This window comes from Lepidochelys kempii, chromosome 8, assembly GCF_965140285.1.
Source record: "Lepidochelys kempii isolate rLepKem1 chromosome 8, rLepKem1.hap1, whole genome shotgun sequence".
NCBI lineage: Eukaryota > Metazoa > Chordata > Testudines > Cheloniidae > Lepidochelys > Lepidochelys kempii.
The window spans coordinates 74,440,251-74,467,953 of record NC_136387.1 but is presented as its reverse complement, the minus strand read 5'-3'; the positions used below and the strand labels follow the sequence as shown (position 1 = coordinate 74,467,953).

At 43.1% G+C, this 27,703-nt stretch overlaps 1 protein-coding gene and 1 long non-coding RNA gene across 5 annotated transcripts in view; both read left to right on the top strand.

Annotated features, from left to right (window-relative positions):
• The window catches only part of LOC140916080 (uncharacterized), a 33,384-nt gene extending 17,259 nt beyond the window's left edge, over nucleotides 1-16,125 (top strand). For both annotated transcript variants that reach the window (XR_012160413.1, XR_012160412.1), the window contains exons 2-3: nucleotides 15,489-15,581; nucleotides 15,933-16,125. This is a non-coding gene — a long non-coding RNA (uncharacterized LOC140916080). The remainder of the gene's footprint in view (nucleotides 1-15,488; nucleotides 15,582-15,932) is intronic.
• Nucleotides 16,126-17,636: 1,511 nt separating this feature from the next.
• MTF2 (metal response element binding transcription factor 2) overlaps nucleotides 17,637-27,703 on the top strand; it is a 52,176-nt gene continuing 42,109 nt past the window's right edge. For 2 of the 3 annotated variants that reach the window (XM_073357084.2, XM_073357081.2), the window contains exon 1: nucleotides 17,637-17,876. In XM_073357084.2, coding sequence (XP_073213185.1) covers nucleotides 17,872-17,876 — 5 coding nt within the window. In that variant the 5' untranslated portion in view covers nucleotides 17,637-17,871. The remainder of the gene's footprint in view (nucleotides 17,877-27,703) is intronic. The other variant, XM_073357083.2, reaches the window with a different exon arrangement.

The window sequence follows — 27,703 nt, the reverse complement described above, 5'->3', positions numbered from 1 at the left end:
TCACAAACCTGTCTGTGGCAGAGCACCCCCTTGAGAAGCTACAAGGGGAGCACACATGTGAGTCCAATTATCCCCCACCCTAGCAGGTGTTGCAGGGTGTCTTTCTAGCGGGCCTCTGGAGTTTCGTCCCCTCCCGGGATCCCAGGCAGAAGTACAGAACTGCTAGCAGTCAATAAATGGGATTAAACAAAAGAACGGAAAAGAAAACCGGTAAGCAGCTCTCTCCAGGATATGGGCCTGTCCTACTTCAGAGAGGCCCTTGGAGTATCACCGTCCACTCCAGAGTTTCGTAGGGTTCCAGTGTAAGTATTATACAAACGGCCATACTGGATCAGACCAATGGTCCATCTAGCCCAGTATCCTGTCTTGCAACAGTGGCCAATGCCAGGTGCTGCAGAGGGAATGAACAGAACAGGCAATCATCAAGTGATCCATCCCCTGTCACCCACTCCCAGCTTCTGGCAAACAGAAGGCTAGGGTCACTCAGAGCATGGTGTTGCATCTCTGCCCATCCTGGCTAATAGCCATTGATGGACCTATCTATCCTCCGTGAACTTATCTGGTTCTTTTTTTAACCCTATTATAGTTTGGTCTTCACAACATCCTCTGGCAATGAGTTCCACAAGTTGACTGTGCATTGTGTGAAGTAGTACTTCCTTTTCTGCTGCCTATTAATTTCACTGGGTGACCCCTAGTTCTTGTGTTACATGAAGGAGGAAAAATAACGTTTCCTTTTTTACTTTCTCCACACCAGTCAAGTTTTATAGACCACTATCATATCCCCCCTTTGTTGTCTCTTTCCCAAGATGAAAAGTCCCAGGCTTTTTAATCTCACCTTATATGGAAGCTGTTTCATACTCCTAATGATTTTTGTTGCCCTTCTCTATACTTTTCCAATTCTAATTTATCTTTTTTGAGATGGGGCAACCAGATCTGCTCATGGTATTCAAGACGTGGGTGTACCATGGATTTATATCGAGGCATTATGTTCTCTTTCCCCTTCAGCTCAGGGGTCCTGCACTCTCCTCCTGGCTGCCAGTGGCTGCAGAGCACCCACTAATTTTTCCCCGTGGGTGCTCCAGCACCGGAGTACCCACGGAGTTGGCGCTTCTGGGTCCATGAGGTAATTCTTCAGTGCAGTTATCCTATGTCTGGGACGGGAGTTTCCCCTTCTCCACTGTTCTGTAAATTGGTTTCTACCTGTTGTCTTGAGAATCAAGGAGTTTCCTCTGGATATGTTGCTTTTTAGTAGGTATTAATTAACCACTGTCTTCTTTAAGGTTTGTAGCCACTTCTGTGGGCAAAACTCAGCAGTTATTAATGGCTATTGTTATCATGGGATCTGTCCCAGCCATGTAAGAGTTATATTACACAAATGTACATATTACTCTTAACATGAGAACTACAGAGATTATCACATGAGCAGTACAGTCATCCCCATTCACCACCAGGGCCGTCCCTACCCATCTGCAAAGTACGCAGCTGCGCAGGGCACCAGGAAATTTGGGGCATCACATTTCCCGGTGCCCTGCGCAGCTGTGTGCTGCTCCAGCCCCTGCCCCACCTCCTCCCCATGGCCCCCGCCCCTGCTTCGCCCCAGCCCCGGCCCTGCTCCTCCCCAACCCCGCAGGACTGCAGCAGGGCCGGGACTTGCACTCAATGGAGGTGGGAACTGCAGCGACACAACCCCAGCCATGCCGCCGGTGAGTGCTGGGGGGAGGTTCCCCTCTACCCCCCAAGCCAGCCCCACACCCCCGCAGAGGCCTGCCCACCCCCACCCCCCACGGAGGGGCTGCATAGGGCCCCAGAATAGCTAGGGACGGCCCTGTTCACCACCGCTTAGGAAAGTCCAAACACTACATATTTGACTGCAATTTTAACAAGTTAATTTTAACAACATTCCACCAGCATTAAGTCTGACACACCCCGACCGACATAAGTTTCACGGACAAAAGTGCCGGTGTGGACAGCACTATGTCAGAGGGAGACAATCTCTCCCGCTGACATAGAGTGGCTACACGGGAGACCTTACAGTGGCACAACTGCCTTGTACAGCTGTGCCGCTGTAAGGTCTGTAGTGTAGACATAGCCTTAGAAGCAGAAAGACAGCAGAGAACTAGGGAATAGTCCTGCAAAGGCACAGGATAATCAACGAGCTTCTTGGGTCAAAGGGCTCACTGGAGAGACAGGCTTGGACATTGTAAGCAACTGCTGCTATTGTTTCTACTGTGGTCAGGGAAACAGAACTTTGTGTACACTCTTTGTAAATAAACAAGATTGCACCAAAGAATAAACTTGACTCATATAATCCATTTCTCCTTCTAACGAAAACAAACTGTTGAGGTCCCAAATACTGCCTAACTCCTTGGGCCAAAAAAGGACAACATTAGTTTCTTGAGGGATGCCACTTTTCATATTCATCCCTGAGGACACAATCCCCCAGCACTAAACAAACCATGCTCAACATCTTGGAGTTCTAGTTTAAACATTTGAACATATTGTTCATGTACTTCAGTAGGAGCTCCGCAGAGCTCCATTATCAGTGATAGTGTTGTTAACTTATAATGTTTACTTTAAAATTGAGGATTGTATTCTAACCTCTTGGAGACAGTGGAGTTACACACTTTTGTGACAGGATGTTTGTCAGTCTGTCATGAGTGTTTAAGCACTGTATAATTGTCTGTCAATAGCAGAATTCTAATCTCTTTATACATCAGATACTTCTGCATTTCTGGCCCACCTTTCCAGCTGTTGTATAGTTAGCACTAGTAGTGCAAGTAAGCCGGTCAGGTCCAGTATGCCATACCCTTAACATGGTTATTGCCGGTACGTCATACCAGAAAGACACATTTTCAAGAATGAACTGGAGAGCACTGCGCCGATACTGATTTCTATCCGCGGATAGAGATTTGTATCCGCTGGACCTCAGGGCTCTCCCGGGAACTGCAGTGGCAAAAGGAACAGAACATGGGACCACCACTCGCAGAAGCCAGCACCCGGTGCTGGCAGCTCCTTTGATGCTGCTGTACTGCCCTCAGCCCCGCCCCCAGCCCTGTACTCCGGCGGGGCTATACAGACCCCAGACGGGAGACGCAGCCGTGCCAGAGGAGTTGCTGGCATGGGGCACTGGCTCCTGGGTTCTGCTCCTTTTGCCTCTGCGGTTCCCGGGAGGGCCCTGTGATTCAGCAGATACCAATTTCTATCTGTGGATATCGGATTCTGCAGGTATAAATTTGTATCCGCGCAGGGTTCTAGTCACGGACATTTGGGGGGGGCGGGGTTTGAGGTCGCGGGGTCAGTACCATACCAATAAGAGTTAAAATCTATTTGCACCACTGGTTAGCACTCACTGCAGTACAAACATACCCCTTAACTTTTTAAATTGAAGCAAAAAATGTTTTAACATCCCTTCAGGGCAGAGTTACGTAGCAGAGTATTGCTGTTTTATCTGCAATAAAAATCTCTCCTGAACATCAGTGCAGTTGCACGGAGAATTAATATAGCATTCCTTCTCTGCTCCTACCACCTGGAATGCAGCTTTGGGCTTTTTCCTCAACCTTTCAGCAGGCCTGCCACATCTCACTTATCCGCAGACTCCCTCATTTTTCATTAATTTTAACAAGTACTTTTTATGGCATCTCTGTCTTATGAAGATGGAAACACAAAGGTCTTATGATTGGGACATAATTACAACAAGATTCTGCAGGCACGTCAGCACATTAGTAGTCCCCCCTGAGTTCAGTGGAACTACTCACATGTGTAAGTGTTTGGAGGATCAGGGCTTTGGACTGTAAATTTGCTAGTAGATTGTCAATTTATTCGGAAAAAGACTATCAGATTCTCAACTGACTAATGGATTGTAAAATCTTTAGGGTACGGACTGTCTCCATTTTGTGTTTAGTACTGCACCAAGCACTTAGTTAGTGCTTTAAAAGTGCATAATCACCAAAGAAAACAATAGTTGGAACCAGGAGACTTGTCTTTTAATCCCAGATTTTACAGTGTTATCTTCTGGTTATGTTATCTTTGACAAGTCACTTAACCTCTGTGTGCCTCATTCTTCCTATCTGTAAATGGGGTAAACACTTTCCAAGTTTGTAAACACTGAGAATCTCAGACAGAAGGTGCAGTTTAAGCATTTTTGTCTTCTTGAAACACAATATTTAAAACCTCACTCATACTTTGAATCTCTTCACATGCATAGCATATAATCTGACAATCCTGATTCTGTTCTAACACAGCATTGCTTCTTTGTATTTGGCTAAAAAGCAATCTAGAAGCAGGATTAAAATCAATTCCCATTTCAGACATGTTTAACTTCTATTTTCCATTTTTGGCAGTCTTCCCTCCAGCACCATATATCCCCAACCATAGATTCCTCGCTCTGTCCTTTGAGCCTGGGGCTTGCTTTTATGTTATTTTTTATTTGAATTTAAATAGCACTCATAAAGTACTGCCTGCCTGCCCTGGGCTCAATGTGCCCTTGTGATTAGTTAAAAATATCATGCAAAAATCATTATGAAAACGAAAGCAGCAGCACACTCCCCACACTCATAACAGCACCAGCTAGCAAAAATATGTTACAGGCCAAATATAAATTTTCTTACCCCTCTCATATCCAAATGAAATGCTAGACACCTCATCCCTCCCTGAGGGTCTGCTTAAGAAGAAGACGATTTTGCAGCTTGTCCAAAAGACCAACAGATTTGTGGAAGGCGAGTGAATTTCAAAATCAAGGGGCCAGGAGCGCCTTATCTTATATACCAAACATGTCCTAGTTTGAGCACCCCTGCTAACCTCAACTGTGGCAGAGAATGGAAAAGCAGTCTATTAAGCAGGATGATCCAAGAAAATTTTGAGCTTTGTTGGTCAAAACTACCACCTGAAACAACTCCTCCTGGAAACCAACAGGTAGCCAGTGCAGATTTTGGAGCACTGGTATAAAGTGTTCCTGGCAGACACCCACTTAACAAGCATGCTACTAAGTTCTGCACTACCTTCTAGGGGTGCTGGAACTATTACTATCATGGGGGTGCTGAGAGCCATTGAACCAAACTGTAAACCCTGTATATAATGGAAACCACTTCAAGCCAGGGGGTGTAGCAGCACCCCAAGTTCCAGCACCTATTCTACCTTCAGCTTCTGTGTGGAGTTAAGCTACAGGTATGTGACAGGGACTAACCAGTACATCTTCTGCAAACAAAAATTGTGCCTCACTAATCTATTAGAATTCTTTGTGTGTCAAAAAGATAGTGGATAGAGGAGAACAACTTGACATAATTTTTTTAGGCCTCATCTATATACAAAGGTTATAGTAGTATAACTTATTCCCTTTCTCACTCTGGAATAAACTATGCTGGTATAAGCACTTTAATACAGGTATAACTGGGTCCACACAAGAGGAGTTGTACCACTTTCACTATATTGTATTTCCATCCTAGATTCCTCCTTATCTTTAGTCACAATTTTACCTGTCAACAAACCATATGTTTGCATGAACTCACATTTAAAAAAGAATTTTTTTTAAAAAATTTAAAAATAAAAAAAAAACCTTTTACTAATGTGAGTAAACTGGCGGTCTTAAGTGGGACTACTCATGTGACTACTGGGTTTACAGGATTAGACTCCTTATTTGGTCACCTCCACTCTTCTAGGAACAGCATAGTTCATTTAATTTTAGATTTCATCATAGGCAGAGAGGTTTTCAGCCATCTGGGAAGGGTGTGTAAACTGCAAATTGAAGATAATTAAGCTTTTAAATTAGAACTATGAGAGAATTTAACAGCTGGTAAGTGTTTTCAGTTGTAATCTACAGACCAGCTGTTGAGCAAAATCTAGATAGAAGTAGAGGAAAATAAATTCAGTGATATAGAATCTGGACTTGAACTTTTTTGCATAAGTTTAGTAAGTGTACACTATAATGCAGTCTGGAGTGGCTCATGGGCAAGAACAACTACTTTAGGACAGATTTTAGAAGCAGGACACAATCCCCAAACAGGTTGTGAGTTCTATAATTAGATTTCATGAACCAAGTACAGGGCGGCTCTAGGATTTTTGCCGCCCCAATCAAAAAAATTCTTGGCCGCCCCTGCTTTTTTTTCATGCCTCCCCACCCCCAGCTCCACCCCAACTCCACCCCTTTCCCCAAATCCCCACCCCGCCTCCTCCCCCAGGTGTGCTGCATTTCCTCCAGCATTGCTTCCTGCCGCTCCCCACCCCCTAGCTCACCTCTGCTTCTCCTCCCTCTCAGGTGAGGGAGAGGCAGCGCGTTCAGGGGAGCAGACGGAGTGGAGGTGAGTGAGGGTGGGGGAGAGTGCAGGAAGTAACTGTGGGGGTAGAGGAACCGCTCCCTGCCCCAGCTCGCCTCTGCTCCACCACCGCTGCCTCCCCCGAGTGTGCCGCCGCTCAGCTTCTCCTCCCTCCTTCCCAGGCTTGCCGTGCGAAACAGTTGTTTTGCGCGCGGCAAGCCTGCGAGGGAGGGGGGAGAAGCGGAGCGGCAGCGCGCTCAGGGGAGCAGGTGGAGGTGAGCTGGGTGGCAGGGGCACATTTCTAGGGGTGCTATGGCCGGCGCCGGAATGCCGCCCCTAGAAATGTGCCGCCCCAAGCACCTGCTTGTTTTGCTGGTGCCTAGAGCCGGCCCTGACCAAGTAACAAGTATAAACTCCTCAGGCACTATCCAGTCTTAACATGGAGTTAGATCAAAATGCTGAAGGGCATTGTCTGTATCTTGCCACTGAGGGATGTTTGACTCTGTAATGGTTGTTTTACACCCAAGATCACAAAATATTCCGGTTACTCCCAGTGCCAGAGGACCAATCACTTACCCCAGGTCAATTTGCACCTTCGATCTCACACCAGAGACAATGCTTATAGCCAATCCTTTGATAAGCTGACTAGAAGTTTATTAACTAGGAAAAAGAAACAAGAGAATTATTTACAAGGCTAAAACAAATAGACATACACACACAAATGAGTTTCAGCCTTAGGTTTCAGATGGTGATAGAGCTGCTGAAATATGCCAGCTCTCTATGTCCATTAGGGTTAATCCAGGTTAGTCCTGGACATCTCTTGCTTATGTTTAGGAAACTTTGCCCCTTAGAGTCCAAACCGTCTGAAAAGGCCCTAATTCCTTCTGTTCAGGGATTTTTATCCCCATCTCCCTGGAGTCCAAGGTGATAGGATGAGCGCTTCTGCACATAACCTGTTTATGGGTAGGTGTGGGGAGCAATCAACAAAGTCTTTGTTCCATAATGGCCCATTTCAATTCAATAGTTTTTCCTGTCTGACAGGAGGAAATAACACCTTCTGAAGGAATCCAGCATTTTGCATTAGGTGAAGCTTTTTTCTTATTTGGAAGTTACAGCGTTTCAGAACATTTTGCAGTTGTAAACACTTAAGTATTATCTTATAGCATGGGATACAGATATTATAAGTAGGATTAATACATGCAGCATCCTAAAAGCATTCCATAAAGTCTAAACACATTCTTATAACACTAATATCTATTTTAACTATACTAATCCACAGGTGAGCTAGATTGGTTTCCAGCTATGCATTTGTCGGTGTTCAGTGAGGCCTGGGGCCTTGCCATGAGCTGGTACCTGATCTGCCAGTGTATTAGGGAATTTCTAAAATTGACCTCTTATTGGATAGATATTTCTCAGCAATTTAAAATATGTTTGAAGTGCATTGTTATTAGAGCCAGAGCTACCTTCCTTGCATTTTTCCTAGTAGACCTGACTTTGAAGTTTGGTCTCACCATGCCCGTAGAATGGTTTAAGGACACAGGCCACCTGGCATAATTGTTTCTAAAATATAGACAACCCCTGACACACACAGCTAATGTACACAGGCCCTTAGGGGTTTATGATCCCATTGTTTATAATAATTGCAATAATTTGTTATTTGTATTCTGGTAGTGCCTAAAAGCCCCATTCTGCTAGGCTATACTAACATATGCTAAAACAACCCACACCTCAAACATTTACAATCTATGGGTTTAACAAAACAGATGTAATGGGACAGGAAAGGACGTAATATGTAAGCAGAATGATCAGGATTTTATGGGGGCAAATATCATATTAATTCTTCATTTGATTTGTTTTGTTTAATGTAACAAGGTTAGCATCTGAATGGCTCCAATTAAGCTTTAAATTAACCTTTCACAAAGATGAATGAAGGGAGAGTTTTTGATGATCAATGTGGATGCAGGGGTGCTGCAACTAGGGGTGCTTGGGCTGCAGCAGCACCCCTTGGCTTGAAGTAATAATAACAATCAAATACATGGTTTCCATCTTATACAGGGTTTACAGTTTTGTTCAATGGCTTTCAGCACTCCCACTATAAAAATTGTTTCAATGCCCCTGTATGGAAATGTTTACTTTTACCTAGATCTACCTGTGATGTGTACTGATCAAATATATTTAATCACATATAGTTCAAAAATATAAATATGAATTAAATTGTAAGTGAAATCTACAAGATTAATCCTGGAATGGGAAGTGATGGCTTTATTCTGGTCCAAGTGATCAAAATACTTGTAATTTGGCTAAGGATATAGCTACCCTAATGCAACCCTCCACCCTGGGTAGATGCACTGCACCAATCTTAAGCTTGCACAAATACGATTCACCCCAATTTCAAACCTAGTAGGGAGCCTAAGGGCTTGTCTACACTGGCACTTTACAGCACTACAACTGTCTCTCTCAGGGGTGTGAAAAAACACCCCCCGGAGTGCTGCAAGTTTCAGTGCTGTAAAGTGCCAGTGTAGACAGTGCACCAGTGCTGGTAGCTATTCCCCTTGTGGAGGTGTTTTTTTATAGTGCTGGGAGAGAGCGACTACACAGCCAGGTTAAAGCGCTGCAACGGCCAACACTTTAATGTTGCTAGTGAAGACATGCCCTTAGATTGACCATGACGGTTAACCTGTTTGTAAAGATGTTAAATCCTGTCTATACTAGTGTTAAAAATGTGATATTTAATTAGTAGTTCTAAGAACACTGCACCCTAAAAATACTCATGAACACCAGAAGCTGCAGTGATATGGAACAGATTTTCCCAGTGTGCACTGATATCTGATGCAAACATGGTTCTGCATTGTGAAAAGACTAGAAAGGCTAGCATCAGAAAAAGTGTAATTGAACGGAAGCACTGAACTGTGTTAGGTGCAACTATGTCAGTTAGCATGTCAGAGATGTTTCTTACACAGTAAGGCTGATAGGGCCCAAGGATATTGCCAAACCCATTTTGTATTCTGAGCTAAAGTGGAAAAAGTATTTATTGAGAAAAGACTTAAAAATTACATTTAAGATTTTAAGTTTCTATCCATCTATTAGTGGCCATTTCTGATGTTTGATTTAAATTTACAAGAGAGGTTCATTACTGTAATTTTAGGATCAGGTAGATGGGTCTAAATTCCTTCTCTCATATGACTTCCCATCACCTGCCTTCTTTAATTTTAAAATTGAAGATAATATTTTGACCCTTCCATAGTAGATGCATCACAAGTACACTATCTCACTGATGCTTATGCATAAAAATATGCACCATATGTAATTTGTCTATGGGGAGATCCCAGGTTGGTTCCCTGACTGTTCCCATGCTTAAATAATACAGAGAAAGTAGTCTGAGATCTAATTGTTCCTCCTTGCTGAATTGTGGTTATAATGACCATCTGTACATGGATCTTGTTTAAGAGTATCATTCTGACACCATGTCTGATAACACAATAAGGTAACAGAAATTAATACTCTACAACAGTTGGTACCTGAACTTCCATTTATATGTTCTAACCTGTTAAATAAAAAAAAAAAAGTTTCTGCTTATATGGTTGTTCTGGCAGCGTGGAAGGGGCATAACATTGGCTTTTAAAAACATTTTAACAATCTAGATCAGCCCCAGACAACCTCACACTATACTAAACATCTCCAGCAAGTTATACAGTCATTTTTAAGCCTTTATTTTGTACAGTATAAAATTATATTTTGAATATGGAATCTCATTTTTCCTTGCTGCTGTTAGGTACGTGTAGTAAAGGGTAGAGTCACCACCTTCCCTACACTTTAGGCTATGCCTTCACCTCAAATGGTATGCAGTTACATTTGCAAATTAACCTTTTAGGGTATATTTTCACTGCAGAGTTAACCCAGGTTTTAGCTGGGTTTTAGCCCAAACCCTACTAACTGTTCGTACACAAAAATCTCTGACCTGGGGGTTAGTTTATCAGGCTGAGGGAGTGACTTAGCGCCCAGACTCCACTTTGACTTGGACTTGAACCAGCCCACATTGCAGTGAGGGGGCAAGATAAATCACTTGAATTCTGATAGTCCTCCAATGCCTTCCCACAATTCCCCTTAAAGGACAGACAAGTTCTTCCCTGATTGACCGGGAAAGAATCCTAAAGCATCTCAGCACAAAGAAACCAGGATATGACCCCAGATATACACAGGTGAGATAGAAAAGGAGACACAGTAACGCAGGTGAGGCTTGCATTCAGACTTGGCTAATCTGGGTGCTCAAATCTAGGTGCCAATCACCTGGGCCAAATTCTCATTTTTGCTAAAGACCCTTATACATTTGTGACAGGCTCCCCCCCAGAGTGCCACTTGAAACTGAGGCTGCCTGTCCTATGAGCCTGGGTTCCCTTTACACTGTTCTGGTGAGGCAAGCCAGTCAAGTCTTCCCTCAGGCTTCAGACTGCACTTTATCAGCACACACACACACAGAGAGGTAGGAATACACCCAGCTGTTGTAACATGCAAACAGGCTTTCTGACTAGCCCCTGCATGGGAAGGCTTCAGCTAAGGAACTGCCCAGATACTGAAGTGCACACCCCCCTCTGGAGTGCAAACCCAAAATTACACCATCTTGCACTGCATAGAGAACTGTGCAGCACTGTGAAATTCACTCCCTTCCTCAATGTGGAAGAAGATATACACAGCTTTTTGCCTCCCAGTTATGAATTCCACAAACTGGTTTCAGAGAAAACAAAAACAAGTTTATTAACTACAAAAGATAGATGTTAAGTGATTAAAAGGGATAGAAAACAGATCAAAGCAGATTACCTAGCAAATGAAACAAACACACAAGCTAAGCTTAACATATTAAAGAAATTGGTTATAACTAGCAAATTCTCACCCTAAATGTTGTTTTAGGCAGATTGCAGAGGTTCTTGAAGGAAAGCTGCTCTTGCTTTCAGCTTAAGACTCCAGGTATTTCTTTCACAGGCCAGATACATTCTAGCCTGGGTTCAGGCCTTTCTTCCCCAGTTCAGTCTTATGTATTTACAGCAGTCATCTTGGGCAGGGATTCAGCAAAGAACAACTGATGATTATGTAACTCCCCTGCCTTAAATGTTTTACATATGGCAGAAACCCTTTGTCTTCCAGTGTGATTCCCACCCCCAGCCAGCAGAAAAGTACTAATTTTGTTATGGAGTCCAGTATTAGGTGATGTGATCATATGGCCCTGCAGCCATAACTCAAAAGTCTATTTGCAGCATCCATAGGAAGGCTTTCCAGGAACGTGAGAGATTAGCATCTTCAAAGACCTATTGTTTTTTCTAATGGCCCATCCAGACTGATTGCATTCTGTCTGGTGGGCAGTCCCCAGGTGTAAACCCATTTGTAATTGATATATAGTCAGTATTCCTAACTTCAGATACAGAAATGATACATACTTACAAATAGGTTAATCACATTCAGAAAATCATAACCTTTTTCATGCCTTACATGCCTTTCTCACATGACTTATCTTGCACAAAATATATCATAGTTGTACTATAATCATATTATAACTTTCTGTGAAGAATTTGGGGCATAGTGTCACAACATTTACATCCACTTTAATATCCCTTTACAATGCCTGTGCACTGTAAAGGGGCCACACTGTAAATGGGAATCAAGTTCAACATTTTCATTTGTTTATGTGACATTCCTGAGTGAGTACTTGATAGCAGTCTGCTGTTTTGGGTTGTAATTTTGGATTCACAGCAGTGTTTGTATTACAGTTTACTAAAGTAAAAACAATGAAGGATTTAAAATACAAATTTTGAGCTTAGATTTTTATTATCCATTTTCATTATGTCACGGTACCTGATGTCATAAACATAGGCCCCATCTACCTTGTGACGTGAGCTGTATTGAAGAAACCACACTTACAACAAAAAGAAAAGGAGTACTTGTGGCACCTTAGAGACTAACCAATTTATTAGAGCATAAGCTTTCATGAGCTACAGCTCACTTGAGACTAACCAATTTATTAGAGCATAAGCTTTCGTGAGCTACAGCTCACTTGAGCTGTAGCTCACGAAAGCTTATGCTCTAATAAATTGGTTAGTCTCTAAGGTGCCACAAGTACTCCTTTTCTTTTTGCGAATACAGACTAACACGGCTGTTACTCTGAAACCACACTTACAACATGGCAGTTATCCCCCAAAGTTAAAATATAGTTCCATCTTCTAACACAGATGAAAGTCTGCACTATGATGCAGGGACACTGTTAGAACATGGTAAGGATCCCTCATGATTAATTTTGTACTGCAGATGGTCCATCATTCTGAAAGTAGCAAAGTTGTGAGCTATTTACAGCTTATGTTTCAGAACTTCTCCCCTTGCTTTTAGTTCCACACTAACTTAGAGGCTTTTGTGAAAGTATAGTTCTGATTAAAGTTTCTTCCCTATTTACTGAAAACTTTGATGTACAGAAAACAAAGACATTGTACCTGTTTCCAGTTTGTATGGATAATACACATTTTCAGGATATGTTTAACAATATAATGGACAAACAATGAATAGTCAAATGAAGGAAAATAGGTGAAGACAAAAACCAAAAGACTATCCCTTTCAAAAACTTTTAGGTGGAGGCACTAATCCAGGTTTGTTCTTGTCTATACTTACAGCTAATTGTCATCAGCCCCACTTCAGCTAAACCAATTACTGAAACAGGGCTACTTCCTAAAGTAGACAGAGTAAAGTTGTAGATATTAGACTAAGCAGAACCTGGATTTTGAAATGACAGATAATCTAAATGTTCTTTCCCCTAAGCCTCTTCACAAGAATAGGTTTGACTGAGGTTTCAAAAAGAGAAATTTCAGTTGGTAACAGCTTCTGTCAAGATATTTCTGTACATAATGTGTCCGAAAGTGAAAACACAGCACTGTAAGTTGTTAAACTATACATTCAAATACTTTTGGGATACTATTAAAAAGTGAGGCAGAAAGGTTCATCACAAGTCATAACGAGCATGTAGACTTGACATATGTTACTATAAGGAATAATCATCCCTGAGGTTTGAGTATACCCAAGGTGTGGCTCTGTTTGATTACTGTGGCTGGTCAGAAAGCACGTAAAGGCTTTTGTTCACCCAAAACCATGTTAGTTATACATGTCTCACATTACAGTAGTCACAACTGTGTAAAGAGTGTCTGAAACATATTGAGTTTCAGTACTATTGTTGATTTCTCTGCACTGCATGTGCCAGTAGTGTTGAGAATCCTCTTCCCATTCACAGCCAAGTATAGACTTATTTATTCCAGTTGTTTGTGCTCTCAAATCTGAAGACTATTTGTAGTTGGATTGTTTATGCACTAATAGTGAGATCCTAGACTCACACCAGGGCCTTCATACTTTAAAAAAAAAAAAAGGGAGGGCCTGTCATAGTATGAGTAGTTAGTTCTTTAGGGGCAGTTGGGTTCAGCCTCACCTGTGCCTAGTTATTTGCTTCCCACATGATGGTTTTGCGCTGGTGGTTGGGTCAGGTGACCAGGCATTACATGATGATAACTGGGGAGCAGGGTTTCCTGTAACACCCAATCTGCTCCAGCAGATTAGGTATGGTCTTGAATTGGTTTAGCAGGGAGCTGGGGGGAGAGAGTCTTTTGGGGGAACCTAGGTCAAAAAGGATTGCAGAAGAAGCTCTGGCTGGAGCCACTTCTAGTGAAGGGCAAGAAAAAAGAAGAAAAATTCCTCCCAAGAGGGAATTAGGTGTTCAAGAGGAGGGATGTAATGGACTGGTGAGCCTGGAGAAGGAGGCTGGAAGAATCTAGCTTTCCCTTAATTATTTTAGGTAATAAACCAGTTCCCAAAAGAGGAGAGTAATTACAAAGCATTACTGTGATGATTCTGTCTCCCTGTGGAAGGAAGGAAACTGAGGCAGTAGTAGGATCTGTCACTGAGTGAAGTAAGACCCAGTTAAAGGACCTTAAACCCCCCAATAACTGACCAGGGGAGGATTTCCCCTAGTATAGACGCTGTACAAGGGAGCTATCAGCTGCATTGCAAAGACCCCCTTGCAAAGGCTGGGGTAGAAGTATGCTGGGGTATGATGAGCATGCTGAATAGGGGCCATATCGTGCAGGACTATGGAGTTTCTTTACAATGCTGTGGCCCATGATGCTCTGTAACTTATATATTACCTCACGGCTGTATAAATTATGCTGGGGAAGCTCTATCCCTCAGAGCAGCACAGGATTGGAAATGTGCAAAGGTAATTTAAAGCTGCTGTAGGCACTTCTGGGCAATGAGTTAGGGGCAATCTGAGAATTACAGCTCAGAATCTCACCCCAGAATCTCAGTTCTAGATAACGGTGTTTACACAACTGTGGCACAATAAGGCAGTAGAAATTTATATCCACCACCTTTGAAAGCAAAGTATTGGCCAAACCAATACATCCACTGTAATAAAGAACTAATGGGTTATCTGTCTGCAAATGTCATCACCTAAGATTTCCTAAACCATACCAAAGATACCAGAATAGCAGTTCAGTTTGAAAAGTCAAATATGACCTTGAAATAAGGGGGGTGGGGTATGTTACTAGCACTAATTTGCCCAAATCCATTCTAATACAAATAGAGAATCCTGATTTCTTAATCTTTAGTTAAATAATAGATTTTGCATTACTGTAATTAATACAGTCTGAATTGAAAAACAAAACAAAAAACAAACACTTGCCTTCCTAGCAGGTATTTCCTGGAGCTATATTCTTTGAAGATTTAGAGAGCTGGATGTAAACAAAGGCCTTATCTACACTTAGATTTTCCTCAGTGTTGAGCTAACACTAATGAAGCTCTACTAATGAAACTCCACTGATGGAGAACAGATCTAGACCATCCAGTGGTCAGTGTTGTGCGGACCTGCTCTGAACGGTGTTGAATACTACATGGATGGTAAAAACACCAATAGCTAGTCTATACTAGCCACTATTGCTACCACCAGTGCTAGATCAAATATAAAAGAATTCCATAAAATTCTCAGTTTATACGCAGCCTAAAGGTCATGGATTGTGAACAACAGATTTTGATATTGCCTGCCTTGTAATTGATATAAACAGAACCCAGCTTCGACAAGGTAATGACTTGGAGGAATAGTAGAACACTCTTTCTTCCTTTAAAGATGACCTTCAAAGGAGGAAAAAAAACTGGACTGGAGGATACTTTTATATCTTTATTATGCTAAAGGGTGTACTAATATATGGGCAATACTCTGTTTAGAAATAGATCTAGGGAGAAGAGATGAGGAACTTTAAAAGAAACTTATGAAAGGCTCAAGCCCTGACAGAAGCATCAGCAATCTCAGAAGCAGAGGTGAGTGTTATTCTTACTAGCCCAAAACAGGGTATGCACTGACTCTTTAGAGGAGGTTATAGGCACAGCTTGGTCTTGGTGTAGTCAGGACAAGGGTATTCTTGAGGATTTGTCTGGAGGGGCTCATGAGTGATCATGTGCCAACCAGACTAAAAAAGGGCAGCCTGTGAAACAACCAGATCTGCAGTATTTCACTACCAACATGGAAAAGCAGCCAGTAGGGCTGTGGGGAAATGGTTTGAAAACAGGCATGAGTAGAAAAGAGGGATGAAGCAAGAAAAGGAAAAGGCCTGTGACAGTTCAGCAGAGATGCAAGTTTGGGGTCTGATACTGCCTTCTGTCTTTGTTTAGGGCCCCCAGCTTGGATTTTCAATAAGAGTGGAAAGAAGCCTTTACATACTGAGTTTAGAAGGGCTGACGGACCACTGTGCTCCTGCTACCTACACAGTTTGTGTCAACAGGTAAATGGACTCGTGGGCAGGGAAGAGCTGTTTAAGGACTATTTGAGCCCAGAGAGGGCTGGAAGATTGTGCGATGTTTGTTCTGAACTGTTTCAGAGTAGCAGCCGTGTTAGTCTGTATTCGCTGTAGCTCATGGAAGCTTATGCTCAAATAAATTGGTTAGTCTCTAAGGTGCCACTAGTACTCCTTTTCTTTTTGTTCTGAACTGTTTATCCTGTAATGGGAGAGCTCTAGTCAAAGCACTAAATTACCCTACCATAAGAAGACTGTAGATGAGAGTGGAAAACCAAAGCATGGAGTTAAGTTTCTTCACTCTGTCAGTCATGTGCCTGTTACTATTGAATCTTAGCTGCTCACTGCCAGCAACCTAGTCTTCAGTATCGTTTAGATCTTCTAAACAGTTATTTTGTAGACTTGGTAAATATTTGCATTACACAAATGCTTAGAGGCTCCACATCAGACTCTATTGACTATTAGACTATTTTTCTACATGTAATATTAAATAGCCACAATAAACTAACATGGGTGAATCCTTGTAAGAACTATAATCTCACTGATAGAACAAATAATTAAAACAGGTTTCAGTGCATAAATATGAAAGATAAAAATAAAAGCCCCTCAGTAACACACTTCCACAGACTATGCTAAGTAATAGTTTTGGTGACTTCTGCAAGGAGCTTTATTGACTCCCATCATGCACTTCCAGCATAAGTGGGAAGATGAAAATGGCTTATCAGCTGTGTGACAGGTTGTCAAGCCCATCTGCTTCTTGGCCTGCTCCCTTAAAGGAAAAGGCCTCCAGCCAGTTAGAGTCTTTCAGCCCTGGAGCGAAAGCACCTGGTCTCTGTTAGCAGCTCTCAGGATTGGTGGCTACATGGTGGCTAGGAAGTGCGATCTACTTCCTTCCTGTGTTGTGACCCTTTCCAGATTCATGGCTGAAACGCCAGGCTAGGGGGTTCGGCGGGAGAAGGGAGAAAGAGGCAGAACTGACACCCTGCCTGGCTAAGCACCAGAACTGGCCACCAAGGAATGCCTGTCACGGGAGGTTTTTCAAACCAGGATAGAGAGGCACGCACCCAGGCATGATCTAGGTATACGTGGTCCTGCCTCAGCAGGGGATGGGGGACTAGGTGACCCCGGGGGGGGGGAGGGGAGGGGAATCTCTCCAGGCCTACATTTCTGTGCATGCTGCTGGCTGTCGAACTGTGGGGAGCTGGCACAGCCAGACAGCTGGGTACGTGGGGAAGCGTTAGCAGTTACAAGCGAGACGTGCGGGGGGGGGGGGGGGAAGGGCTGCCACCCCTCCCCCCAGAGGTGTGAGTGAAGAGGGGGAACAATAGGTAAGCCAGGAGAACGCCGCTCCCCCGCTCTGCTAGACGTAGTTCCGAGGGGGAGGACTCGGAGGAGGGATTCACATTCGCTGCAATCAAGTCTAAAATAGTTCTTCTTTGTTCACCAGCGGCAGAGGCTCTCTGTCGCACGTCTCCTTCCGCTGTCGCTCGGCCTCCTCCCCCACTCCCCGCCCCCTGTCCGGAGAGCGGCCGTGCGGCGCAGGCGGGCCCAGCGGGGGCGAGGGGGGTGAGGCGAGGCGCTTTGTTTTTTCCCACAATGCACCAGCTTCTCCTCCGCGGGAAACAAAAATGGCGAAGGGCTGCGGCGGAGCCGGGTAGTGTGTGAATCGACTCTGACCCTCCCCCACTCTCCGCTCGGCGAGGGCTGTCTGGGGGCGCTGTGCACGGAGGGCCCGGCCGCAGAGAGGCTCCAGGGGGGAGGGTGCTGAGTCCGCTGATTTCCCTGCATGAGGCGGTTGGCACCACTGGAGAGACCGAATGAGGTGAGGGAGGCCGGGCTTTCCGCGGGTGGGCGGCCGCCCCGGAGTTTGTGGGGTGGGCAGCGAGGACTGCTCCCCCCCCCCCGCGTAGAGGGCTCCCCTAAAGGGGGAGGGGAGGGTCGGGTCGATCCCCAGCCGGGTGGGGAAACCCAGCCCTCCAGCCGTTCTTCCCCCAGTGCTGTGCTCATTGTAGGCACATCTGGTCTTGTGGGGCATATTTAGGGGCCAGAGGACTTCAGAAATAAGGGCCGTCTTCGAGGCTGCCTATAACAGGCAGATGATGAGGGGATTTGCAAGTGCCCTGTGGAGACCAAACAAAGGGGAGAACATCACCATCTTGGGGGTCCTGGAGGGAATCTGGGTGGTGTGGGGTGTAGTTGGGTGTTTAGATGGTGGTTTCCTTATCAGACATTGTGTCTGACTATGGACAAAGCTGTTAAAGTATAAAAAGAAAAAGCAACAGAAAGAGAGAGGGCAGGCTTATTTGAAGGACTGTTCACTTTTTGTGCAGATAATGTATCTTTTACAATAGTACGTTTCATCTCAAAGATGGACGAATTATAACAAATTTAATATGTTGTGTTGTCCTGAGAAACTTTAGATATTTCTTCCCCAAAACTGTGGAAACTGGTGGTTGTTAGTGTAACTAGAAAGCCCTCGCAATACTCTCTTTCTTATCACTTGAATCACAAAAGAAAATGGGTTGATGTTTTTCTTGTTTTAATAGGAGGTAACAAGATGTGTCTTTATATTTTCAAATTGAGACCAGTGTCTATTTGGCAACATTTTAAAGGATTGAAGTTGCACTTAACCACTTGGAGCGTTTTGGATACAATTTGAATGAAAGAGGCTATATACAATTATAATCTACAACATTCTTTCTTTAGCATAATATGTATCCCATGAGTTTCTGATAGTTTGGCCCTGTTTATAATTTTTAAAATGTCAAAGCAAGTTAGCAATACATTTAAAACATGATCTGTCTTTGCTCATAAATAGGGGAGACTGGCTAACTATGCAGGGGGAAATGGTGACAGTAACTATACTTAGGTGTTTTTGACATTCGTTTGTGTAATCAATAGAGAAAATAGTTTATTCTAATATTTGTTACATGTAACTATAAGTAGATGAAAATGTCCAGAAATGATTTGTTGTCTAATGCTTTAAAACAGAGATTTAAGGTTACAATTCAGTTCAAAGCATTTGTTGAAGGTGAAAGATTAAAAAGCCTGAGTAGTGCAATATTGGAGTATAGGCTAATAAATTGACACCATTTCAATTTGAAGAGAGAACTGGAGAGAGAATAAGGGGAAACAAAGAGATTGAGAGTGAAAGAAAGGGAAATGAACAGAATGAGGCAGTGAAAGGGGGGAGGGGAATATCTGTGAGGAGCTGCAAGGTTGTGAGATGTGAACCGGAGCTTTAATGGTATAGTGATGTTTGGTGTGGCCCCACAGGTTTGGGAGAACAGGGCTATGATGCTTCTCCTTGAGAATGTGTCTTCCATTGTGCTAAATCAAATTTCCACTCTGTTTCTGTAAGGCTTGTTTCATCTGGCTGGTGTCCAGTAAAATATGTGGAATATTTTTTGCTAAACTTATGTGTAACAATATGAAGTACATTGTACACTGCACCACTTTTAATTCCAAAAGTTATCCCAGAAATATTAAGTTCTTTTCAGTTTTCCCTCCGGGGAGGGGGGAGTGTGTGTGTGTGAGAGAAGAATAGTAGATAGCATTTGGCTATTAGTAGCATTGGCTAGTAAAGGGTGGGCATCCATATCTTGGGAGACATTTGAGTGGGGAGGTGTTACTGTTTTGTGTGCATCTGAGAATGGCTTTAAAGAGTGTCTTAATTGCATTTGGTCTGGTGGTTGGGTTTTTTTTGTTACTTTTAATGCTACCAAAAAAAACCAAAAACCACTTTTGATATTATGTAACAGTTTAGATTAAAGTTTTCATTTGTTTGCACACTTAGCAGCACTTTGTGTATTGCTGACTTCCTTAGGTAGCCAGTTTCACCTTGTTTGTGTGGGCCTTTCTCTGGGGAAGGGAGAGAGAAATGTCTCTGAAAAAGCCAGGAGGAGGATTGTAAAACCACAAATACACCTCTACCCTGATATAATGTGGCCCTCGGGAGACAAAAAAATCTCACCACATTATAGGTGAGACTGCGTTATATCTAACTTGCTTTGGCCCCCCCAGTTGCTTGTTCCCTGACCTCCCCCTACCCAACCCCCGCTCTTCCCTGTCCCCGACTGCTCTGACCCCTATCCACACCCCTCACCCCCTGACAGACACTCACCAGCGGCGGTGAGAAGCGGAGCAACACGGCCCCAGCCCACTCCGCTCTGCCACCTCTCAGCCGCGACGCTCTGCTTCCCGCTGCTGGTGAATGTGGGGAGGTTGGGGAAAGGACGCCCCCCATACTCACCTGCAGCAGGAAGCGGAGCGATGCAGCCCCAGCCTGCTCCGCTTTCCTTGCCCAGGCCCCAGCCATGTCGCTGTGGGAGGGCAGGGGTGGTGTTGGGGAAAGGTCCCGCACTCACCTGCGGTGGGCAGCGGAACGCTGTGGCCAGGAGCTCGTAGAGTGGAGCGGGCTGGAGCCGGGCTGCTCTGCTTCCGCTGCTGCCGGTGAGTGCAGGGGGGGAATCCCTTCCTCCAAGCCCCCTTCCCCGAGCGACACAGCTGGGGCCGGGATGAGGGATGCGGGGCAGGCTACTTCTGGCCCCCCGCTAATACCGTGGGCCCCACTGGGACTGCGGGGCTCCCAAAAGTGCCCCACCCATATCATGGGGGGGGACGGGGAGAGCCCCTGACTGCCCCTGAGACCCTCTGCACCTTACCCAACCCCTCTGCCCTGGCCCAGTCCAGCACCCTTAACACTCTGCTCAGAGCAGCGTGTCGGAGCTTTACCGCGTTGTATGCAAACCCACGTTCTAGCGGGTTGCATTATATTGGGGTAGAGGTGTACTGCCAGACAGTCCCTGGGGCAGCGTAATACCTGAAACAACTTTTAACATTTTGAAAAGAACTAGATTTCAAGCTGACAGCATCACTTCAGAAATGGATCATCCTACTGAAAAATACAGGTGGTATTCGTCAGGGAGGTTGAACTTAACCTTGAGGGAAGAAAATTAAGGATGGATTTGCAGTCAGTTCTGACACATTTCTAGTGTTAAATGACTTCCAAAGGTCACTTTTTCTTCTGCTCCTCAGGTGTAGGTTATTCCATAGAAAGAAACTTGGGGAAGATAAATTGCTCTCTTAAGGGTCACTCCTCTTTTAGGATGGCCTATGAGGAAATTAAGACTGAGTTCTCTTTATGGGTTTTTTTTTGTTTTTGTTTTTAAGATTGAGAGTAGATTTCAGTTTCACAGATATGCAAAGTTATGCCCTTTTTCAATACAACTCAAATGGAAGTGTCTTGGACCTCCTGACATACTTGCCCACCCTCAAGTATTTGTTTATGGTAGTACTTACAATGGGCTAGTTACTTCAGAAACACAAAAGAACATCCTTAACCCAAGGAGACTGCACACTAAATAACATTTGGGGCAAAGGATTCAGGGAGGGGGAAACAAACAAGGTGAGACTTGTTAAAGTTCTGATACCTTATTTTTTCCCTTTCCCTTTGTGTTCTGTCTGTGTTCTCTCTCTTTCTCTCTCTGTGTGTGTGTGTGTGTGTGTACTCGCTCCCAAGTTAACCTATAACCTAGTTCTAGTAACAGATTCATGGAGACCAGTCCACCATTCTGTGATGACTTTTTAAAGACTTTGAGTCTTGATGGACTTTTTATGATAAATTATACTAAAAATAACTACAGTAACTTCTCACTTAATGTTGTAGTTATGTTCCTGAAAAATGCAACTTTAAGCGAAACAGTTTCCCCATAAGAATTAATGTAAATGGTGGGGGTTAGGTTCCAGGGACATTTTTATTTTTTTTTTTTGCCAGACAAAAGGAATTGTATACATTTTAAACAAGCAATTTAATACAAGTATAAGTTTTAAACAATTTAATACTACAATCATCATTGCCAAGTATGAAGCTTGGCTGAGGTAGCCAAGTCAGAGACTGGAAGAGGGTGGATTGTCCGGCTGCTCCTCTTGCTGTTCTTGCAAGCACAGGCACCGACTTTGCCTGGGGCAGAGGGCTCAAACCTCGGCCCATCCACTCCACCCCTTCCCCCAAGTCCCCATGGTTAACCTGCCTTTTCTCTCCCCCCCCCCACCTCCTCCCCCTTCGCCCCTGCCTGCGGCAATCAGCTGGTTTGGGGCATTCAGGAGGCTGGGGAGGGAGGTGGGAGGCTGCGTGCAGTGTCCTTGCTTCTCCCCCCAGCCTTCTGAACACCTCAAGACAGCTGATTGCAGCGGGCAGGAGACACGGGAGAGCAGGGGGAAGGTCCTGATCCGTGGGGTCCGCTGGTGCGTGGGAGGCGCTGGTGGGGGACGTAGGGGAGCTGATGGGGGGGCTGCCAGCTGTGGACAAAGCAGGTGGCTAAATGACATTATAGGGGAACATTACACAACTTTAAACGAGCATGTTCTGTAATGGAGCAGGGATGTAACATCAAAACAACGTTAACCGAGAGGATGTTAAGCGTGGAGTTACTGTACTTTGAATTATGGAAAGTTAGGGTTTTAGGATCTTCAGAGAGAATGTGATTACAAGATAAGGAAGTCTAGTGGCAGTATTCACTAGGATTTCTGCTCAAGGACTTAACCAGTTTTCACTTCTGAGGATAAATCCTATAGGTTAAGGGCAGTTGCATCTCTTTCATGTGTGGAATGAAAGAGATTCCTAGGTAGTCTGATGATGATTGAAAGGGCTGTGGGAATGCTTTTCTGCCCTTTTTAAGAATCTGTATTCCATAGCAAAGAAAATAGCTGTTTGCATCAAATACTGACTATCATGGATGAGTTGTACTTTGACGGGATAAAGCTATTTGAAAAGCAATATGAACAAATGAAAAATGTTCTGTGGTTGATAAAGGTTTTCCCCAGGTGTCTAACCAGAGGAAAGAAGAACTCGGAGCAAATTTGACCACCAAGATGTAGAATTGTTTTCCAAAACATTTTTAATAATCCTTTAGTGGGATAGCATACTGCATGATATTCACTTGTGATCACAATTGGGGCTGAAGTAAACTGTAGTGTTCAAAAGTAGAACGAATATTGCCCTTGAAGTGTGTGTGTGAATGTTTAAAGAATAGATTTTTGAGAAGGTATATATTCAGTCTGTCGGCTTACAGTAAAATCTCTCAAACTATCCAACACTTTAAAAAAATTAACAGAAATGACAGCAATTATCAACATAAGAATATTAGAAGCGCATAACAGTAATACAGCAAAAGTGTGAGGGTTTGTCTCCAAAACTAGAACAATTAATGTTACACTGCAAAAGTAGTTGTAGACCTTATAAATGTAAGTCCACCTTAATGTACTTTTCATGTTCCAAAAAGAGAGCCAAACTATATAAAACTGGTTTGTCCTACTTTTGTCTTTTTTTTTTTTTCTGTACTTAAAATATCCTTTTCTTATGCCAGGTTCTGAAAGGTACTGGAAGAATCTGGTCTCTTCCAAATTAAAAGGTTCATAATTAAAGTAACTGTTCTTTACTAAGAAGCCTAAAAATAGGACTATAGATTCCTGTGGAAGGTTTTATCAACAATATTGTGCATTAATTCTAATATTTGTGCCCTCCTTCTGAATGTGAATTGAAGTACCTTTTTTCAGTATTCAGCACTGCTGTCTATATTTATAGGATTGTTCCCTCAGAACTGAGACTAAATAGATTTAATATTTTTCTTCATAATTTCTATTTTGTTTACACTTCACTGGTGGTAAACTATTTATTTCAAAGTGACAGCCTATTTGTGTCAGGTCTCGAGGTATAACAAACTAAATAGGCCATACTTAAACATTCATCCTGCAGTATGTCCCCATTTTCAGTGCTTCAGCATAAAGCACTCTTGACAACTCCAGAGTGATGGTGCCAAAAAACTGGGGTTACTTATCCCAATATAGATAAAATACACCAGAAAAGCCGACATTTTTTGCACCTGTGAGCATGTTACAAATGCCTTGATTTAAGAACTTAACATTTGATACACTTAGGATATGTCTGCACTTAAAACATCACAGCAGCGCAGCTGCACCCCCAAGAGACCTAGCTATACCAATGTAAATTCATAGTGTATACCAGGCCCTAGTTCTCAGAGGATAAACATCTCTGTTTGAAGAAATTCATAAGTAATCAAAAATAATGTATTGACCATGTACAGTATTCTACTTTCCTCTACTTCCCAGTCTTAGCACAAACTGTCTTCAGAAACTCCAGCTCATGAGTGTTTTTGTGTGTGTATATATGTGTGTGGGTGGGTGTTTATAATCCACTTCACTTGCTAGCAAGTAACACTCTGACATCAGGAAGGCTTTTCCACATGTAATCATAAAGGGAAGGCACATTCTCCTTCAAATGATAGTTAAGGCCCACTTCTGCTAATGTCTATTAAAAAAAAAATCTGTCAATTAACAGTGGGTTGAGTGGCAGATGGATTTGGCACATTTTACATTTTCAAACTTTGTTTTGATTGTATACTTAAAAATTGAATAAGACTGTGTTTCTACCTCTATCCTTTGTATGTTTCTTGTTTTAGAGCAAAATACACTTGCCCTTTAGGGTAGGGCCTATATCTTATGTGTTTGTACGGTTCTTAGCACAACATTGGCACTAAGTGTTACTGTAATGGTCCAGGGACATCTACATCGAACACATCACCGCCCACCGACAATACCAGGAGGTGTGAGCCGGTACGACATCGTGCATCAACTATGGGAAAGGGACTGAGAGGCTTTTTCCACTGGACTGTATGAACTGGAACCATAAACTCACTGAACATTAAATCCCACCAAATGAGGGTAGATCCATCCCCATCATTGTATCCGCTCATTATACTCCACACCTGAACATAGCCATTATATGGACAACATACCCCCATAGGTCAAAGTACAGACATTGAGATGTTAAACTTTTACCCCCAATCTGGGAGAGTGCAGATTATGTATTTTTTACGCCACCCGTTCCTAAACTGAATTTCTCACCCCTTGATATTCTGTACCTTATTCCCTGATAACGAGAAACTTCCATGCCTAAACTCTGTACCGTTTTCTCTTTACTTCAACATTATCTTAGTAAAATTATTAAATCTGATAAAATTCTGTAAAAGTAATATATCTAGTATGTGAGCTGGGACAGAAAGTTGGAAATCAAAATAAATTTTAAATATTTATTCAGCCATAAAGTTCCATAAAAGAGTAGAAAATACTCAAATATATATACTAATATGTACAGTAACCTGTGTTACAGCCAGTGAGAATTTGATCGTGATGGAAACTCACAATGTACTACATAATACATTCATATTATACAACAATGGTAAAGTTCTGCGTTTATGAAGTTACTGATTTTTATTATAGGTCAGAAATCTGTTTTTCTTATGAAGTAACAATAAAAAGTGAATTTTAAACTTATTTTAAAACTGCCTTAAAAGACAAAGGATTGTGGCAGGTGGGGTGGACGAAAGCTTACACCCTTTTGGTTTTATGGTATATAAAGAGGACCTGGGAATTAAGCTTTTTTTTTTTTTTTTTTAAAGGCAGGTAGATGTTTAAAGCTTAAATATCAAGGGTGTAAAGTCTGGTCTTCCCTGATTTTGGTAGCAAGGATTTCAATGGGTACTGTGAGCTCTCAAACCTTACGGCTTGTCTAGAAAGTTTTGTTTCTACAAACCAATATAGTTAAGTGGTACATATACATATCCCACAGTTATATTACTATAAAGGGGCTTATATTGGTGTGGCTTATATAAGTGCTTTTATAATGATAGAACTGTGTCCACACTAGGAAATTACACCACTTTAAGTATAAATCACACCCCTCATCAAAATAATTAGATGGTACCAAAATGGTGTGTAGATTAGGCCTTATATGAAGGGTAGGTGGTGGTATATCTTTTGGACTTTGTTTTTCCAAAATATTAGTCAGTGAAATTTAAATAGAAGTAAACAAATTTTCATGTGCAACTAAAAATAACTTCACTTGTCAATTCCTTATCTTTCATTCTTATCATAACTTCATTAGTTTTTTTGCTTGTCATATCCATTCACTTAAGACCCACCCCTTCTGTCCACTACCATTTTTTTTCAATGCATATGATACTACTCAGTGTTCAAATTGGTGTTAGGGGAAGTTGTGCCCAAAAAACAAATTCTGTCCACTTGATACATCCCTTGAATTGTGGAGGTGTTCAGAATATGATCATGTATGCTGCATAGGTTCTACATTGGTCCTTGGACTTGGCTTCTTGTCACTAGGATTAAAATGCAGCCATCGGGGTTTGTTGGGCCCTTTGAATAGGGTTTCCCCTGGGTGGGGTGTGGGAGATAAGGGGTATTCCTTTCACGGGCCTATTACCTTGTGGTACCAAAAATGAGCTGTCACTCAGAATAGATCATAATGATACTTTGTCTTTTTCATATTTTGAGCAGTGTAATGTTAAGTGTTGAATTTAAAATATCATTATTGGCATCTGAGTAAATATTTACTGAAATGAGTAAAGTAATTCTCATGTCAGCTATTGTTTCAGGCTCTGCAAACTCACTCAAATATGTTTGTATCAGTTACATTCAGGTTCAATTTTTCCAGGGTTTTTCCACCTCCTTGATAAGGTCATGGGAAGGAAAATTGAAATCCAAATGAAGTATTTTATAAACCTTTAATATATCTCAACCCTTTTTTAGTGTGACTATATTAAGTTGTTTTGTTATTACAGTAGCCTAACTTTTAAAGTTTAAGAAATTTCTGGAAAAGAGAGCCACTGTGTAAGTTGAACATCAAATGTACCAGTCTTCGCTACTGTATTGTATCATTCCACCATGTACCACTAAGATAGTCTTGTTTTTGTATGTGTGTATATAATTCCACTGTCACACACAATCACTTCATAGCAGCAAATGGCCTGTGGGTAGACTAACAATGCTCTTCCTCATCTCCATAGAAAATAAGGCTATGTCTACACTTAATTTTGTTGTTAAAACTTTTGTCGGGCAGGGGCATAAAAAACAAAACACCAACAAAAGTTTTGATAAGACAGCACTGGTGTGGACAGTACTTTGTTGGTGGGAGACGCTCTCTCTCAGACAAAGCTACTGCTCCTCGTTGGGGCTGGCTTTATTTTGTTGGCAGGAGAGCTCTCTCTTGCCAACAAAGAGCGGCTACATTGTGTGCTTTACAGTGGGAAGGCTTTAGCGGAACAGCTGTGCTGCTGTAAGATGTGTAGTGTAGACACAGCCCAGGGGTGAGCAAACTTTTTGGCCTGAGGGCCACACTGGGGTTCCCAAACTGTATGGAGGCCCAGGTAGGGAAGGCTGTGCCTCCTGAAACAGCCTGGCCCCTGCCCCCATCCACCCTCTCCTACTTCCCGCCCCCTGACTGCCCCCCTCAGAACTCCCAACCCATCCAACTCACCCTGCTCCCTGTCCCCTGACTGCCCCAACCCCTATTCGCACCCCTGCCCCCCTGACAGCCCCCCCGGGACTCCTGCGCCTATCCCAGCACTCCCTGTCCCCTGAGTGCCTCCCAGAACCCCATACCCCTTATCCAACCTCCCCACCCCCTTACCATGCCGCTCAGAGTACCAGGACTGGCATCTGCGCCGCCCAGCCGGAGCCAGCCACACTGCCGTGCAGTCTAGAGTACTGGGGCAGGCTGGCGACTCTCGCAGCTGTGCTGCCCAGCAGGAGCTCGCAGCCACACACCCATAGCGC